The sequence below is a fragment of the Natator depressus genome, chromosome 3 (genome assembly GCF_965152275.1).
Source record: "Natator depressus isolate rNatDep1 chromosome 3, rNatDep2.hap1, whole genome shotgun sequence".
NCBI lineage: Eukaryota > Metazoa > Chordata > Testudines > Cheloniidae > Natator > Natator depressus.
The window spans coordinates 50,427,464-50,445,618 of NC_134236.1; the positions used below are offsets into that span (position 1 = coordinate 50,427,464).

The 18,155-nt window shown below is 40.6% G+C and overlaps 1 protein-coding gene across 11 annotated transcripts in view; it reads right to left on the reverse strand.

The window, feature by feature from the left end:
* Positions 1–18,155, reverse strand: part of KHDRBS2 (KH RNA binding domain containing, signal transduction associated 2) — a 614,322-nt gene that overhangs the window by 73,520 nt on the left and 522,647 nt on the right. For all 11 annotated transcript variants that reach the window (XR_012638772.1, XR_012638769.1, XR_012638770.1 and 8 more), the window contains one exon: positions 6,920–6,978. Coding sequence is in view for 4 of the 11 variants with exons in the window: in XM_074947899.1 (XP_074804000.1) it covers positions 6,920–6,978 (59 nt within the window). In the remaining 7 variants the exon portion in view is untranslated. The remainder of the gene's footprint in view (positions 1–6,919; positions 6,979–18,155) is intronic.

Here is an 18,155-nt window from a genome sequence, read left to right on the forward strand (position 1 = left end):
GAACGAGGGGCGATCAGCAGGTTATCTCAAGTGCTTATATACGAATGCACAAAGCCTTGGAAACAAGCAGGGAGAACTGGAGGTCCTGGTGATGTCAGGGAATTATGACGTGATTGGAATAACAGAGACTTGGTGGGATAACTCACATGACCGGAGTACTGTCATGGATGGTTATAAACTGTTCAGGAAGGACAGGCAGGGCAGAAAAGGTGGGGGAGTAGCACTGTATGTAAGGGAGCAGTATGACTGCTCAGAGCTCCGGTACGAAACTGCAGAAAAACCTGAGTGTCTCTGGATTAAGTTTAGAAGTGTGAGCAACAAGAGTGATGTAGTGGTGGGAGTCTGCTATAGACCACCGGCTCAGGGGGATGAGGTGGATGAGGCTTTCTTCCGGCAACTCGCAGAAGTTACTAGATCGCACGCCCTGGTTCTCATGGGTGACTTCAATTTTCCTGATATTTGCTGGGAGAGCAATACAGCGGTGCATAGACAATCCAGGAAGTTTTTGGAAAGCGTAGGGGACAATTTCCTGGTGCAAGTGCTAGACGAGCCAACTAGGGGGGGGAGCTTTTCTTGACCTCCTGCTCACAAACAGGGAAGAATTAGTGGGGGAAGCAAAAGTGGATGGGAATCTGGGAGGCAGTGACCATGAGATGGTCGAGTTCAGGATCCTGACACAGGGAAGAAAGGTAAACAGCAGGATACGGACCCTGGACTTCAGGAAAGCAGACTTTGACTCCCTCAGGGAGCAGATGGGTAAGATCCCCTGGGGGACTAACATGAAGGGGAAAGGAGTCCAGGAGAGCTGGCTGTATTTCAAGGAATCCCTGTTGAGGTTACAGGGACAAACCATCCCGATGAGTCGAAAGAATAGTAAATATGGCAGGCGACCAGCTTGGCTTAATGGTGAAATCCTAGCGGATCTTAAACATAAAAAAGAAGCTTACAAGAAGTGGAAGGTTGGACATATGACCAGGGAAGAGTATAAAAATATTGCTCGGGCATGTAGGAATGAAATCAGGAGGGCCAAATCGCACCTGGAGCTGCAGCTAGCAAGAGATGTCAAGAGTAACAAGAAGGGTTTCTTCAGGTATGTTGGCAACAAGAAGAAAGCCAAGGAAAGTGTGGGCCCCTTACTGAATGAGGGAGGCAACCTAGTGACAGAGGATGTGGAAAAAGCTAATGTGCTCAATGCTTTTTTTGCCTCTGTCTTCACTAACAAGGACAGCTCCCAGACTGCTGCGCTGGGCATCGCAACATGGGGAGTAGATGGCCAGCCCTCTGTGGAGAAAGAGGTGGTTAGGGACTATTTAGAAAAGCTGGACGTGCACAAGTCCATGGGACCGGACGAGTTGCATCCGAGAGTGCTAAAGGAATTGGCGGATGTGATTGCAGAGCCATTGGCCATTATCTTTGAAAACTCGTGGCGAACGGGGGAAGTCCCAGATGACTGGAAAAAGGCTAATGTAGTGCCAATCTTTAAAAAAGGGAAGAAGGAGGATCCTGGGAACTACAGGCCAGTCAGCCTCACCTCAGTCCCCGGAAAAATCATGAAGCAGGTCCTCAAGGAATCAATCCTGAAGCACTTAGACGAGAGTAAAGTGATCAGGAACAGTCAGCATGGATTCACCAAGGAAAGGTCATGCCTGACTAATCTAATCGCCTTCTATGATGAGATAACTGATTCTGTGGATGAAGGGAAAGCAGTGGATGTATTGTTTCTTGACTTTAGCAAAGCTTTTGACACAGTCTCCCACAGTATTCTTGTCAGCAAGTTAAAGAAGTATGGGCTGGATGAATGTACTATAAGGTGGGTAGAAAGTTGGCTAGATTGTCGGGCTCAATGGGTAGTGATCAATGGCTCCATGTCTAGTTGGCAGCCGGTGTCAAGTGGAGTGCCCCAGGGGTCGGTCCTGGGGCCGGTTTTGTTCAATATCTTCATAAATGATCTGGAGGATGGTGTGGATTGCACTCTTAGCAAATTTGCGGATGATACTAAACTGGGAGGAGTGGTAGATACGTTGGAGGGCAGAGATAGGATACAGAGGGACCTGGACAAATTGGAGGATTGGGCCAAAAGAAACCTGATGAGGTTCAATAAGGATAAATGCAGGGTCCTGCACTTAGGACGGAAGAACCCAATGCACAGCTACAGACTAGGGACCGAATGGCTAGGCAGCAGTTCTGCGGAAAAGGACCTAGGGGTTATAGTGGACGAAAAGCTGGATATGAGTCAGCAGTGTGCCCTTGTTGCCAAGAAGGCCAATGGCATTTTGGGATGTATAAGTAGGGGCATAGCGAGCAGATCGAGGGACGTGTTCGTTCCCCTCTATTCGACATTGGTGAGGCCTCATCTGGAGTACTGTGTCCAGTTTTGGGCCCCACACTACAAGAAGGATGTGGATAAATTGGAGAGAGTCCAGCGAAGGGCAACAAAAATGATTAGGGGTCTGGAACACATGACTTATGAGGAGAGGCTGAGGGAACTGGGATTGTTTAGTCTGCGGAAGAGAAGAATGAGGGGGGATTTGATAGCTGCTTTCAACTACCTGAGAGGTGGTTCCAAAGAGGATGGTTCTAGACTATTCTCAGTGGTAGAAGATGACAGGACAAGGAGTAATGGTCTCAAGTTGCAGTTGGGGAGATTTCGGTTGGATATTAGGAAAAACTTTTTCACTAGGAGGGTGGTGAAACACTGGAATGCGTTACCTAGGGAGGGTGGTGAAACACTGGAATGCGTTACCTCTTCTTCCTTAGAAGTTTTTAAGGTCAGGCTTGACAAAGCCCTGGCTGGGATGATTTAATTGGGGATTGGTCCTGCTTTGAGCAGGGGGTTGGACTAGATGACCTCGTGAGGTCCCTTCCAACCCTGATATTCTATGATTCTATGATTCTATGGTGCAAACTCCATCCTTAGCGGTTTTTAAGGTCAGGCTTGACAAAGCCCTGGCTGGGATGATTTAGTTGGTGTTGGTCCTGCTTTGAGCAGGGGGTTAGACTAGATGACCTCCTGAGGTCTCTTCCAACCCTAATCTTCCATGATTCTATTCAAGTCAATAGTTTAAAGTGATTTCTGTAAAACCTGATTGGTTCTATTCCTGCTCAGTTCCATAGGACTTTTACATAGAGGCACATACTCTTTTCTATTTCAGTATTTTGCTTAAACATGCTCCCTTAATGCTTGCAACCCAAACAGGGAGTGCTGAATAAATTGAAAGAAGGAGCCACAGCCAGGCTCCACCACAGGTTCTTCTAGAGGGCATAGGAGAACCTATATTAGCCTACTCCAGGAGGAAGGAAAGGGTTCTGCTGTGCAGGAGCCCAGCTGGAAAGTTAAGAAGTCCATGCTAAGAGCTCTTATCTGGGGGACAAAGTGGTGCTGTAATGTTTTTAGAGTACTTTGAAAATCTAGAGAGCCCTATAGTACATATAAGTGCTATATAGTAATATTGTTATTATTTGCTGGAGTTTATATAGTGAGACTGAAGAATGAGAGGATTCTCACATTTTGAGGCTCATCAGCCATCCCCTGGAAAATTGACTAGGAAATGAGATTGTAAAATGCTGTGTGGGAGCAAGTATAGAGTGGAGGAAATGGCTGATAGGGCAAACTTAAGAAATCAGGAATCACATGGGCAGAGATGGGTAATCTAGGGGAAAAGACATATCTTGTGATGTTTACAAGGGATGACAAGGAAAGTGGGATGGGCTGTGAAGGGGTAAGGAAATGGAGATTTTCTAGGGGTTTTGAAGGGAGAAAAGGGATTAGGCATTATGGCTGGTGATCATGATTTGTCTATGTGGTGGTCTTAATCAGGGTGGGGGGAATTTAGTGTTACAGAAGAGTGGGCTAGAGAGAATGGAATAGATATGTTTGTGGAGGCACAAGAAGACATGAAGCTATCATTAGTTCCTGAGCTGGGGTGAAAGAGAGAGAGAGAAAAAAATAGTCTTGTCTTGTGTGAGGTGCTGCAAATATAGGGGAGGCTGAATTCACACAGTATTGGGGATTAGGAAATTTCATGGAAGATTACACAAACAGGGGTAGAGAATTGAGATCTACTGGACAATGAAGGGTATATGTTATGTAAGGATAGAGAATGAGGTGGAGCCTGACTGCTTGTGGATGGGGTGGGAAGTGTTTGAAATAATTGGGTGAGGAGAAGAGATATAGTGTGTGCACAAGAGAACAGTAATAAAAAAGATAAATGCAGAATACACATACATTGAGATTAACACAATCCATTTAAATCCTTGTTTCTTTAGGAAGAAGAAGAAAAGAGCGCACACAGAGGCTAACAGAGTGGTGCATGAGCAACATTATGAATGTACTAGTGCATGTGAACCAGCAGGAACCAGGATATAGATTAAAATGCTCTCCATTTTTAGGGGAAAAAAGTTGAAAAATGGTTTCTCTATTTTAAGTTTCTAGCATGTTGTTAATAAAACAGGTATAATAAGTAAAAGAGACTGGAGCAGGACTAGGACCAGGGAAGCAGCAAGAGCAGGGCTGGAGCCCAGCTAGGAACAGGGCTGGAGCAGGAGCAGGAGCAGGGCTAGGAACAGGGCTGGAGCAGGCTAAGGCCTGGGGAGTCTATTGCCACCGCTGGGCAGGAGAGAGTTCCAAGTTCTGGAGTGACATTGAGCACACTGAGCAGCTGTTCCTCCTGTGGGGCTTATACACCTGATCTGGGAGTCACACGACCTGCTCCTACCTTGTGGATTGGCTGGAGCCTAACACCGGAGTGACTCATAATCTTACAATAGTGATCTTATATGAGCAAGTTATGAACCTTAAGTAATTAGCCTTTTCAACAACCTGGATAGGAAAACAAGTACTATCATCCTCATTTTACAGACAAAGGAATGGCAGTAGAGTGGTGTCACTTGACCAAATCTACAGAGAGAGTCAGTGTCAGGAACAGGTTAAGAACTCAGGAGTAGCGGGCTCTCAATCCTGGGCTCACATCATTCTTCTCTGGGTTACTCAACCCTTTAGCACAGTGGTACCCAAACTTTTCCTGTTGTGCCCTCCCCTTACCAGTAAAGGTATCTGTCCACACACCCCTCCATAACTACACAGTTGGCTCAGCAGAGGCGCTTGGGCTGAATGCGGAGGTGGGGGCAAAACTGGGGAGGGCGGTGGAGCTGGGACCAGAGGAATAGTTGGCCTGGGGACAGAGAGGGAACGAGGGCAGAACTGGGCTGGGAGCAAAGCAGGGAGTGGAGCGGAGCTGGGGCTGGGGCCAGAGCTGGACTGAGGGCAGTGCAGGAGGCAGAGCATAGCTGGAGCTGGGGCTGGGCTGGGGGCAGAGTGGGGCTGGGTGGCGCTTCCTCCCTGCCCACCATGGGGGCTGACCTGGCAACGCACCCTCCCGAACGTTCCTCCATGCCCCCCATAGTTAGGGGACACTGCTTTTGCAGCATTTTTGGAAGAGATTATATTCTTTTTACTCAAGATGATAACAGCAAATAAATACACAAAAGAAACAAAACCAAGGGTAACTGACGTGCACACATCCATATGAATACACTAATATTATTATTTGTTTAGCACTGAAAATGTGCTTGACTGCACATTGTATAAAGCACATGTATCACAAATACTGATCACATACAAAAATAAGTTATTTCTGATTATGCAATGCAATTATTTTGACAATGTCCCTTAAGAAACCATGATTTCAGTTCAAATACAAAGGATGATTTCAGTTCAAATACAACTTTGCATTGCCCTAAAATTTGCTTCACAGCTGCATGAATAAAATTATCATGCGCTTGGAATTTTCATTTCCAGCATCATTCTCTTGTCTTGTTGTGTGTTTTGGAAAACACCATACACATTATTATAGTTAATAACTAATAATACATCAAATGTTATACTTTGAACATATTGGGCCACACCCTCATCTGGTGAGAATTAGCATGGCTCTGTTGACTTAATTCAAATTATGCTGATATACAACGTCTGAGATCAGGCTCATATCTTCCAACTGAGTGTAAAAAACTACTGCAAAACATTCAAGAGAAATAGAAGGAATGGATTTCAATGCACCATCTAAAGTAATATTTAATGCCTGATTCTGGACCAGGAACCCATTTACCCAAGTAAATGGGCCATGCACCGTGGAGTTCATTGGGCAACGCGGGAATGAATCCTTCTTCTAGGTCACAATGCTACAGCGAAGCTGCTGTGGCACTGGTACTGTAGTCTGAGAGAGGCTGCAGCAAACCCTGTGGCTATACCCTGTCCATCTCTCTGGGGAGCTTTTCTCATGATCTGTGCAGCCATGGAGCCATCAGAACTACCACTAACTTCCCAGGTGCACTGGGGAAGAGGGAACCCTTTTGGAGCAAAGGTGTCCTTTCTCCTCACATCCTCTTCCCCCCAGTTCCAGCATGTTCAGGCATTCTGTGACTGGGAAGTTTGGAGCAAGATTTGATCCATAGAAAGTTAAAAATTACATGGCATTTTGCAGTGAAGTATTTTAGAACTCTGGATTTTAATTGGAGTTGTTGGTACTATTATTCCAAGAATAAAAAAATCTTTTTGACTATGTTATACTTGTTGCTTGAGATAATGGATATGACAGCAGGAGAGACACAGTATTGTTGTCACATCAATAAGACTGACAACTGACACTGCAAAATATACTCAGGCACTAATCAGCAAGCTCACTGTTGCTGTTAAAATTGATCTATGTGATTAATTGCGTTTGAAATTTTGATCAAAATTGATCTGTTCAATTTTCTGGTCCCAGTTCCATAAGTTAAATCTTACCGCAGAATTACACAAATCAATTTAGTTTGGGCTTCTGTAAAAGCAGAGCAAAAAAGAAGGTAGAAGTAATTTTGGAGCTGTCAGTGACTGATTGGTTTTTTGATTTCACACTTTTACTTAAAATAGAACAGGCCTTACCGTAGCTGTCATAAGCATCTTCACTTGTTCCATGACCATAATCATAATATTCAGGCACACTGCAATAGATTCAGACAGCAAGAAATGTTACTATAATCAGAAGGAATCAACACAAAAGCTTAAATGGTAAACAAAAGTTAAAATATTATTACCTTTATATGCAAGCATAACACAGTCAAATGACACTGTGCAAATATAACCTGGAGGGGACATATTATATTTCTTATTTTCATTTATCTACTAATTTTAAAATAAAATCATTCCAAAAATATGTAAACATAGGAATTATTTTTCAAAGATGTGGCAGAAGATTAGAGATATAAATTCAATTCACAAGAACAAGGTGCAGTCTTATAATATCCTGCCCTAGGGTTTCCTTGTGGTTTAAAAGTTCATCAGAGCTTCAGCTCAGAAGAAGCACACTGTCCTCTGGAACCTTAGTAGGCCTTCTCCTTTCAATCCTTCCCTAAAGATTGAGGCCCTCCATTGACCAGGAGCCCTGTTCGTTTGCTAGATCCAAAAGGGAGCTTTAGGTTAGACTAAACTCAGGATTTTTAATCAAAAAATCTTTTCTTTGTCCTCTGGAGAATCCAGTTTGAATTAGTATATGCATGTCTCTCCAAGGCTGATAACTGAGGAAGTTTATTAGCATCCCTCTTCCTTAATAGAGAAGTACATACAACACACATACACAACTGCATTTTTAATACTGTGTACCTAAAAGGTGTTAACCTAATTCAGTAAGGTTTAACTTACTCAATAAAGCTTATCTTAATTCTACAAAGTTTGTTCAGGATATTACAGGATATTACAGCCTTGTGTACTGAACCTTAAGATGCTTGCTTTTACTGAGGACTTTGGCTGTTTTTTCCATTTTTCAATTACACTTCCTGCAAAAAGAAAAGGAGTACTTGTGGCACCTTAGAGACTAACCAATTTATTTGAGCATGAGCTTTCGTGAGCTACAGCTCACTTCATCGGATGCATCCGATGAAGTGAGCTGTAGCTCACGAAAGCTCATGCTCAAATAAATTGGTTAGTCTCTAAGGTGCCACAAGTACTCCTTTTCTTTTTGCGAATACAGACTAACACGGCTGTTACTCTGAAACCTGACTTCCTGCAAAGTTGGTCTGCCTACATTCCATACAAAGTGAAGGCCTGATTTTCCACAGCCTTATGGGTTTCTATGATTTTCTGTGACCTCCGTGAATTTTGCAGCCCTGGTGTGGCTGACCCCAGGACTGCCCCGCAGCTGGTCCCTGGCGCTGCCCTGGAGCAGTGGTCTGGGACCAGCGGCGGTGGCAGTAGGGCCCCGGGCTGCTCCCACCCCCCGCCCAGACCAGCGGTGGTGGCAGCTGCGTGGCCCCGGGCTGTCCCCCGCCTGGATCAGTGGTGGCAGCAACAGGACCCTGCTTTACCCCCGCCCGGACCAGTGACAGGGGACCCGGCTGCCCCCCGCCCGGACCAGCAGCAGTCTTCAGGAGTGTCTTCCTCCCAGCAGGTAAGATTTAGTCACAGATATTTTTAGCATAAGTCATGGACAGGTCACGGGGCTGTGACTTTTTGTTTACTTCCCATGACCTGCCCATGACTTTTACTAAAAATACCCATGACTAAAATGTAGCCTTAACGTTGGCAGTGATTTGCACCCAGTGCAAAGTAAGTGTAATAAGTTAATAAATGAATAGCAGATTTGTTTTTAGACCTAGTTTGCACAGACCTAGTATACAAAGTGCAAGGATGTGGAAAATCAGAGCTAGTTTCAAAACTACTGCTTGCCAGTTATTTGTTTGTTGATCAACAATGATCACGTATGGTCATAACAACAGGTTATCAAAAAATGAAGAGGCCATTTTAGATCATTGTTGCATGCTGCTAATTAATGATCTGCAGCTATTGTCTGTAATGGGCACCAGCATATCTGTGAAGCAAAAATGGTAAACCATAGTAACATGGAGATTGAATTAGTCACATTTTAGCTTTACTATTATTATTATTATTATTTATAATTCGTTTTCCAGTAACACCCTATGTGCCCCCAAATCAGGATCAATTCCCAGTTTGCTAGGCACTGCCAATGAAAGCCTACAATCTATCTATATTACTGAATTGTATTTCCCCCACCCTCAGTGAACTAAATACAAAATATCACATTTCCTGGTAAGTTTTTGGTTTTTGTTTGTTTTATTTGAACTTTTTCATTAAAGGCTCCATCTGATAGGCTCTCACAAAGATACCAAAACCTCCATGGTCACCTCAACATTATGATGACATTGCACCCCATAATGCTTTATGGAAATATGCTTATGAATGTATATATGACATAACTGGAATATGTTATATGCTACATATGCTGTGTAACATATCTCTGCAAAGGTTACAATCTACTGAATATATTCATCCTATTTGTATGCATGTATCATTTTTGTATTCAAAGCTACGAATATTGGCTGTGTACTTGTTTGATTTTAAGTAGCCTTAGTAAAGCATTTGGTCAGCTTCTTTAGAAAGGAATTTGCAAGTCAAGTGCCCAGTCAAGAAACACTTAACTGACAATGGATCTTGGAAGACTCTAATCCACATAAGAAGTCTTCCTAGAGATGTTCAAGATAGCATGTGGGCAATGGCTGCTGCCTGTAAAAACTGAGTCATGTATGGACATGTGACTTGCCCATGTGACGCCAAAACTCCATCTTGGAGCTGAATTTTGCATAGGAGAGAGGAGGGGGTCTCCACCCACAAGAGAAAGTCCATTTAAGCCCCTGGGAGACCCCACGCTTTTGTCTTCAGCTGGCTCAAGAAATAGCCTCTCCACCCCCAAAGGATACCTGAAAAAAACTGGAACAAAGGACAGCAATCACAGGGGAGTGAGTGATTGTTGGACCCAGACTAGAAGGAGACTAGTCTGTAAAATAAGCTTACTGGAACATCTCTGAGGGTGAGATTTCATCTGTAATCACTTTCTCACTGTATTGGGCATAGACTTGCATGTTTCATTTTATTTTGTTTGGTAATTTACTTTGTTCTGTCTGTTATTACTTGGAACCACTTAAATCCTACTTTTTGTATTTAATAAAATCACTTTTTACTTATTAATTAACCCAGAGTATGTATTGATACTTGGGGGTAGGGGGAACAGCTGTGCATATAAGCTTTATGCAGGGTAAAATGGATTTATTTAGGGTTTGGACCCCATTGGGAGCTGGGCATCTGAGTGTTGGAGACAGGAACACTTCTTAACCTGTTTTCAGTTAAGCCTGCAGCTGTTGGGGGAGGTGGTTTAGACCTGGGTCTGGGTTTGTAGCAGGCTAGAGTGTCTGGCTCAAACTGGCAAAGTTCTGAAGTTCCAAGCTGGCAGGGAAAACAGGTTAGAAGTAGTCTCAGCACATCAGTTGGCAGTTCCCAAGGGGTTTTCTGTGATCCAACCTGTCACTATTGCATTATTACTTTGGCTATTTTCCAGGAGATTTAAAAAAAAATATTGGTTAACATTTGAATCAGACACATATTTAACACTGCAGAAAAAAAATCCTATAAAGATAATAGAGTTGGGCAAATAATTTTTAACAATTATTTGCTTAGACACAATTTGACCATTGCTGTAGACAAAATGCCCATAATCGCATTTTGAATTTGTTGAATGCAATTCTTATTTATAATTGTTCCTGGAATAATTCTTAAGAAAAAATTCATGTACTATAGCTCTCTTGAGAACATTCATTGCAAGTATCTGATATTTGACATTGAAGCTGTTTCAAACAAACATGTTTGTTCCCTGACTGGCTAGGTAACATTTTTATAATCAGATTTCCAGTGCAAATACTAATGATTTTTTAATAAAAGTACATTTTCTATAAATATTCTGTAATATTTCCTAAAAAAAGTCACTGTTTCAGCAAGCAGGTTTTCAGGTGCTCAGATACCGCATTGATATGGACATATAAACACTTAGGACTGATGCTAAATATTCTAGAGCTGACCAGGCAGAATATAACTAATATTCTATTGAACATACTAGCCATGCTATATGGTTCTAGTGATTTGATTGGAAAGTTAAATGGAATCATGAGAGCATAACAAGAGTGATAAAACAGGGGGTTAAATAATCAGTCTTATCATATTCAGACTTCCTACAGTTTAGACCTAAAATATGCTCAAAACAGAGAGCTGACATGTCAGATATGGCAGATAACAGTATGAAAAATCTCATGTAATGTGATTTAAACAGCATAATTTTGACCTATTGACTGCATTTCTGAGGAAGAGGATGGGAATAGTGATGGAGTAGCAGAGTTAGGAAATAACAAAACAAACAAAAACAAAAAAAATCACCTCTTGCAATCTCCAGCTAATTGAAATAAATCATTTCCCTCCAATTCACTGTATAAAACAAGTGACTCTAATCTATACACTTTGGGGACCTAATCCAAAAGCCATTGAAGTTAGTGGAAAGACACCCATTTATTTCAAAGCTCATTGGATCAGGCCCTTGAATAGAAAATAGACAAACAAATATGAAGCCCGGCAAAATGTAACACCTGCAAGAACAGTTAAAATATCTTGCTTCTATACAATTATTTTACTTTGATTAATGGAGAATACCCACTCCATCATACACACTAATAAGGGAGTGAAGTCCTATTACAGTGAACATATGGAACTTCAATGGCTAATGAACAGAATTCAAAATGTTATTGTACAAACCAGTAATACAGGAAGCAAGCTGTATTATATTCTGTAGAGGAGGAGCAGTTTGTGATATAGTAAATATTTTATGTTTGTGAACACAATACTTGTTAACATAGCTCACTGAAAATGTCTAAATGGTATTTCAAATTCCATGTTAACTCACATTTAGACGGTATTTTGAGCAGTAGCTAAGTGAAGTAAATTCACTTCTTGACATGAACCCGACTTAAACTCTCATCTCCTGAGACAGGCTGCTGATTCATTAATCCACTCTATTGTAAACCGTGTTGAGTATACATTGCAGTCCATTAAATACATTGTTGACCATTGGCCCCTGAGCTGATCTTGGAGGGTTTATAGTTTGGGGTAAAATATAATTTATTTGCTAAGCATGCTTATAGGAATAATAATGGAAGTTATTGAAGCTGTAACACTAAGTAGGAAATCATTAATAATAGGGTTGCTAGGATAATATTAGCAATGCAAGAATTATAGGAAGTTGCTTGTGGTTAGCATAACTGATGAAAAGCAGCACTTAGTTGGTGACCCATAGTTGGGTCAACTATTTTTTGCCTTCTAGTGATAAGAGAACAGGCAACTGACCATGAACAGGTACACCACAAACTTTTAACATTTGACATAAAGAGTTTCAGGACTTTTTGCAATTTTGTTACAAGGCAGACCACATTGATGCAAATTACTTAGGTACTGGAAGCATAAATATAGTTAGCTAGAAAGACCTGTATGTAATAAGATGGGATGATATTGCTGATGCATATGGAAAAGGTGAGCTGATGTTGCCTGTGTCCATGTGGACTGAATAACCTATGGTTATACATGATTTGGAACTTTCCTTGCTTTCTTGGGTATGTCCATTTCTAGAACAGCATGTTGCCTGACCTGGGACCAGTCTCCTGATGTGCTCCACTTACCTTTTCTTCTCCCCTTGTTTCTAATTGTCTCCGTAAGATTGTAAGTATGCACAATGTAAGACTGCCAGTATGAACAGTACAGGAAACCACTCTACTGTATTTATCTTATTCTTATACTTATGTATATTGATTTTTCTATTATTTTAATTATATTTGTTTGAATTAACAAAAGCTTATAAAGTTTGTGTGTGTGCTTCACCAATTTTATCATCTTGATTAACTTCAACTAGTCACCTGAGAAAGGACCTTGTATTTGTGACAAGTGCATGTTATCCCAATAAAAAAATTATAATTCTAATAATTGATCAGGCTACGACATATATTTGTAAAAAATCATTTTCTAGTAACAATATTGAGAAAACCTGGACTGTAAAAAAGTGGCTGTCAAGGTTCCTTCCCCACTCTGAACTCTAGGGTACAGATGTGGGGACCTGCATGAAAACCTCCTAAGCTTACTTTTACCAGCTTAGGTTTAAACTTCCCCGAGGTACAAACTATTTTACCTTGTGCCCTTGGACTTTCGCTGCCACCACCAAATGTCTAACCGGTATATTACTAGGAAAGAGTCCATTTGGAAACGTCTTTCCCCCCAAAATCCTCCCAAACATTACATCCCCTTTCCTGGGGAAGGTTTGATAAAAAATCCTCACCAATTTGCATAGGTGACCACAGAACCAAACCCGTGGATCTTAAGAACAATGAAAAAACATTCAGTTTCTGAAAAGAAGGATTCACAAGAACTGAAATCTAAGGAGGAAGCTTTTAATTGGCTCTGAGGCTGTCGTTCAGACATTAAATAATATTTTGTTTCAGAAACAATACATTAAACCAGTTCTAAATTATAGTTTTGATTGACCTGGGTGATCTTTAGTTGGGATTTATAACCAAACAGACAGTGACATCTTTAGATCCCTTTTTAAGATTTATAAGGGTTGATTATTTGTTGTATTAATCAAATGTTTTAACTAAATTGGTAATTTAATTTCAATCCAGCACTTAGACTAACTTGTTGCTTTGACCCTGTTGCTCTTAATTTGACGGCTGCATTGTTTTAGTTCTCATGAATCCACACTTTATTGATAATATGGGTCAGCCACTCCAAGACGGAATCCCCCCCATGCTCAATCAGCTAAACAGCATGGCCATTGTTTAGCATACAGGCTGCTACTTTGTACCTCCTCAACAGTGACATCCTCTACATTATATGGCAGTGCGGTCACTGGACTCTTTGCATCCTCCTGGTGCTGCAATTAAGAAGGTCCTGAAAGTGTTCTTTCCATCTTCTCTGACATCCTGCCTTGGTGTTCAGCATGCTACCACTTTCTGGTGCTTTGTGGGTTCACCCATCATTCCCATATCAAGTCCATGCCTGTATGTTCTTCCTTTGAAATCAGTGTCAGAAAAAGGAGTCTGGTTGCAGCACAAAGCTCGAGCAGTTGCTCACAATTCTTGTTTGTGGTCGCATCCATAAAAAATGCCCAACACTTTCCAGCCAAGCTGTTTGAGCATACCAGTGTGGCATTGGCCCGCATCAGTTAACTAACACTGAGACACACTTGTATTCTTCCTGCTTCCTAGTATGGCCAGGCAAGAACCTTTGGTATAACTGCATTGGCATCTCCTATGGCTGAGTGCATTGCCACCATTCCTGTACCATCAAAAGGCTTGGTATATCAGTGCTTCCAGCTACCCAGTAAAGGGGGTTAAATCCCAGTGGCTCTTGAGGCTTTAGCCTCTTATTGAGGCTCAGTGTAATGACACACTGAATGTATCAGCAACTTAGCACCTGGGAGTCTTTCCTGGGAATCCCAAAGATTTGCACTTTGACACAAAGAAATAAAGCCTCAGCTTGACAGATTAGTGCTGGTAGAACATTTGCTGTATGGAAATGCTCCCTGCACTCCTTCACACTCAGCGTAAAAATGCTCATCGAATTGTGCGGTGTCTGTACCCTCCCCTTTGCGTCCTAAGACTTGAAACATCATCACTGACGGAATGATGTTAGTTATTACACTGTCTATTGGTACATCCCTTGAACTATTTATTGTCCATTAGCAAGATTTGAAGTTCCTTTAAAATTCTACTTTTATATAAATATCGTTATGTAGGACTTTCATCTCCACCCACCAACTGCAGCTCAGTGTTTTGTGATAAAAATGATTTTGGGATAAAAATGATGAGGTGATAAATTCGGAATCTACCTTTTGGAGGCTCATTTCTCTATTGTCCATTCTCTTTTCTGGAACAGCTGACCCTCTTTTACATTTAATGGGTGGGGGAGAGAATTTTTGTATATCTATATAATAAGAGGTATGGGAGGTCATGCTTTCTGCTATATGAAGAACTAGTTGAAAAATAGAGCTTGTTGAAAATGACAATGATTTTTTGAAAAAACAAACAAAAAAATGAAAAAAAATGTGCTTTCCACAAGTTTTGAGAATGAGCAACTTTTCATGAAGATATATATTTTTAAAATGTTTGCTTTAGAATTATTTTGCGGGGGGGGCAGGGATTGTTGTTCCTTTCTCCTTTCCCTCCTTTTCTCTTTTTCATTTTTCCATTTTGCCACTAAAAAGAGTGCAAAAAGGTAAAACAAAGAAGTAAAGAGAGAAGGAAAAAAATCAAAGCCAAAAAACTAAATTAATATTCAATTTTTTTGCAAAATAATATTTGAAAGTATTTTTGTGAAAACTTCAATAAAAAAGTTTTCGTTCTGAAAATTTCAAGAGATCTGAGAGAATATGCTGGGGCCACTGATGTACATTAAATTAGAGCATGCTTAGTGGGGCAGAGGCCTTGAGTCAGCTTACAGGTGCCTAAGAAGATCAAAAAACTTAAAATATAGGAGCGTTTTCCAACAGGACTCAGGCTGGAGCCATGAGATTCGGGAGTGATTCTTGATTAAAAGTATCATCAGAGTAGGATTATTACTAGAGCAGAAGGAATAATTTATTTGACAAATCTAACCTCTTTTTCTGCTCCTGGAGTATCTCCCCATATATTATTTCTTTGAATATATTTGTTATTCAGATATATTTTATTATTAATCATTTGTTTTGCAGTTGCAACCAAAGGTTCCAATCAGGATCAGGGCCCCAAGGTGCTAGGTCATGTATTATATTTTATACTATAAATTGATTGCAAATGTTTCAGTCTGAGCAGTGAGTGCAGTACACAATATTAATAATTTGGGGTGTGTTGCTTAATTGAGTGTTCTGATTAATCGTTTAGCTCCAATCCTGCAAACTTGCTTAAAGCTAAACATGTGAGTAGTCTCAATAGAGCCAAAATGTCAATGAATTACTCACATGTTTAAAGTTAAGCATGTGCATATGTGTTTGCAGGACATGGGCCCTCGTATCATTCTGTTCACTGACTGGATGAATGTACATGAATCTAATGTTTGGTTTCTAATAAAACTTGGTTCCTGACTATTCCCAGAAAATGAACACAAAATGACCACGGCCTAAGAACATACAAAAAAAAAATCAAGCAAATATCTATGGAAATTCTTTTGTCATTCATCTAGTTCTTGTTATTACCCTATTTTATAGAAAGGAAAACAGAGGATCTGATTCTGAGAGCTCCAGTTTGATAGTGTTCACAAGTGTAACAGGGAGAAATAATTCTCTCCACTGTAGAAATCAGTGGGTTAAATTCTATACCAGTAGTATACCTGAAGAGTACACAAGATAATCACAGTGGACCTTTCTGGCCCTCAAATCTATTAAATTCTGATCTTATGCTAACATAAATCAGGAGCAACTCAGTGGACTTAATGGAATTACACCAGTGTAAAAGTGGATGAGCTACAGAATTAGGTCCCAAGGTCACACAGTGAATCAGTGACATAGTCTGGAATAGAAACCTGTCTCCCATTTATATGCTATGACTACTGACACACTAATAACTGCTGCATCCCCCAAATATGCTCTCTCTCACATGCACACACACAAAACATGAGAGAAAATCATCATCAAGTTCTTTGGAGTTTTGTAGAAAATGATGGATTCTAACGATACAATTTGCCAGACAAATGGTCCATGATCGCTGTTCAATGATCCAGACGAGAGAGAGAGAGAGAGAGAGAGAGAGAATTTCTAGAACGGTACAATCTGCTCCAAAAATGTTATTAGTGGGACATCAGACATAAGAGTGGAGAACTATGAGGAAAAAAATGTTCCAAGAATTTTAGAGGATGCAAGTGATTTAGAAGACAAACTTTTTTCTACTTCAAAGCAACTCAATTTGATTCAGTTTTGCTCATTGAATCAAATAAATGAGAAGTGGCATTTGAAAACAGTTTCTGATGATGAATGCTGTAAGTGGATTGCAGTGAAGATACATAAAATGTCATCTTTTAGGCTTGCTGCTTTGATTGATTTCAATGGTTTGAAAATAAAATGCAGGGAAATCTTTATTTATGAACAGGTGAATATAAGCACAAAACCAACATAAAATACAGCATAGTATAAATACAATGCAGACTGGTTAAAATGGGGAGAGGGTTCAAGAGAGAAAAATTATAGAGAATATGGTATTTTACCAAGAACCATGCAACCACTCTCCCATCTGTTGCCTGGATTAGAGCTAGCTATATATTTTGTTATATGGTAATATTCAGAGATGCAAAAGTGATAGGCATATCTATGTGTCAGCAGGAGATATAAGAAAGAAGGACCCTGTTGCAGGAATTAGAGGTTATTCAAAGTACTATAGACCAGAATTGATACCTTTACTCCTGGGTACCTTAATCTGCAACTACTATGAAATAGAAAAGGAGTACTTGTGGCACCTTAGAGTCTAACACATTTATTTGAGCAAAAGCTTTTGTGAGCTACAGCTCACTTCATAGGCATAAATAAATGTGTTAGTCTCTAAGGTGCCACAAGTACTCCTTTTCTTTTTGCGACTACAGACTAACATGGATGCTACTCTGAAACCTGTTAGTATGAAACAGTAATTTATACCATGCAGCTAGTCACACTGAAAACACTGGGGCTAATCACAGAGTAAGGCACTATTCCACATAAGTAAGGGTATCAGATTTTGGCATTATGGATTTATTTCAACTTATTTTACAATCAGGGAAGATATCTATACCTATCTATACAGTTTACTGCTGAATGCAGTCAGGACATATACATCTGAATGGAATTTACTGAGGCTCTACAGTATGCACGGGAGTAAGCACCTGCAAATAATACTGAAAGTGTCTTGACAACAACTCCGTATCTTTTTCTTTTATGTCTTTTGAAAATATTTGCTCATCAATAATTTGGTAGGAAATTAAATCTGTTTGTGCTCTATTTCGTTTCTATACTTAGCATGTCTTCCACTTTAACAATAAAGAACTTGTACAGAAACAAAACCAAGCCCAAGTTTTTCTTTTGTGTTCATTGTGCCCAGTACAGGTACACTGCTGGTTACTTGTATTAAATGAAGAGAGATTTCCCTCCTTAAGTGGGAGGGGGATCCAGTGATGGAGTTTCTCAGTTCTGCTGTGTGGAGGTTGCCCTCAGAGTATTGCATCTGAGGATTGGAGAGGAAAAGGAAAAGGACATCTGGTCACGGAGCGGAAAAGGACATTTGGTCACAGAGCGGAAAAGGGAGTA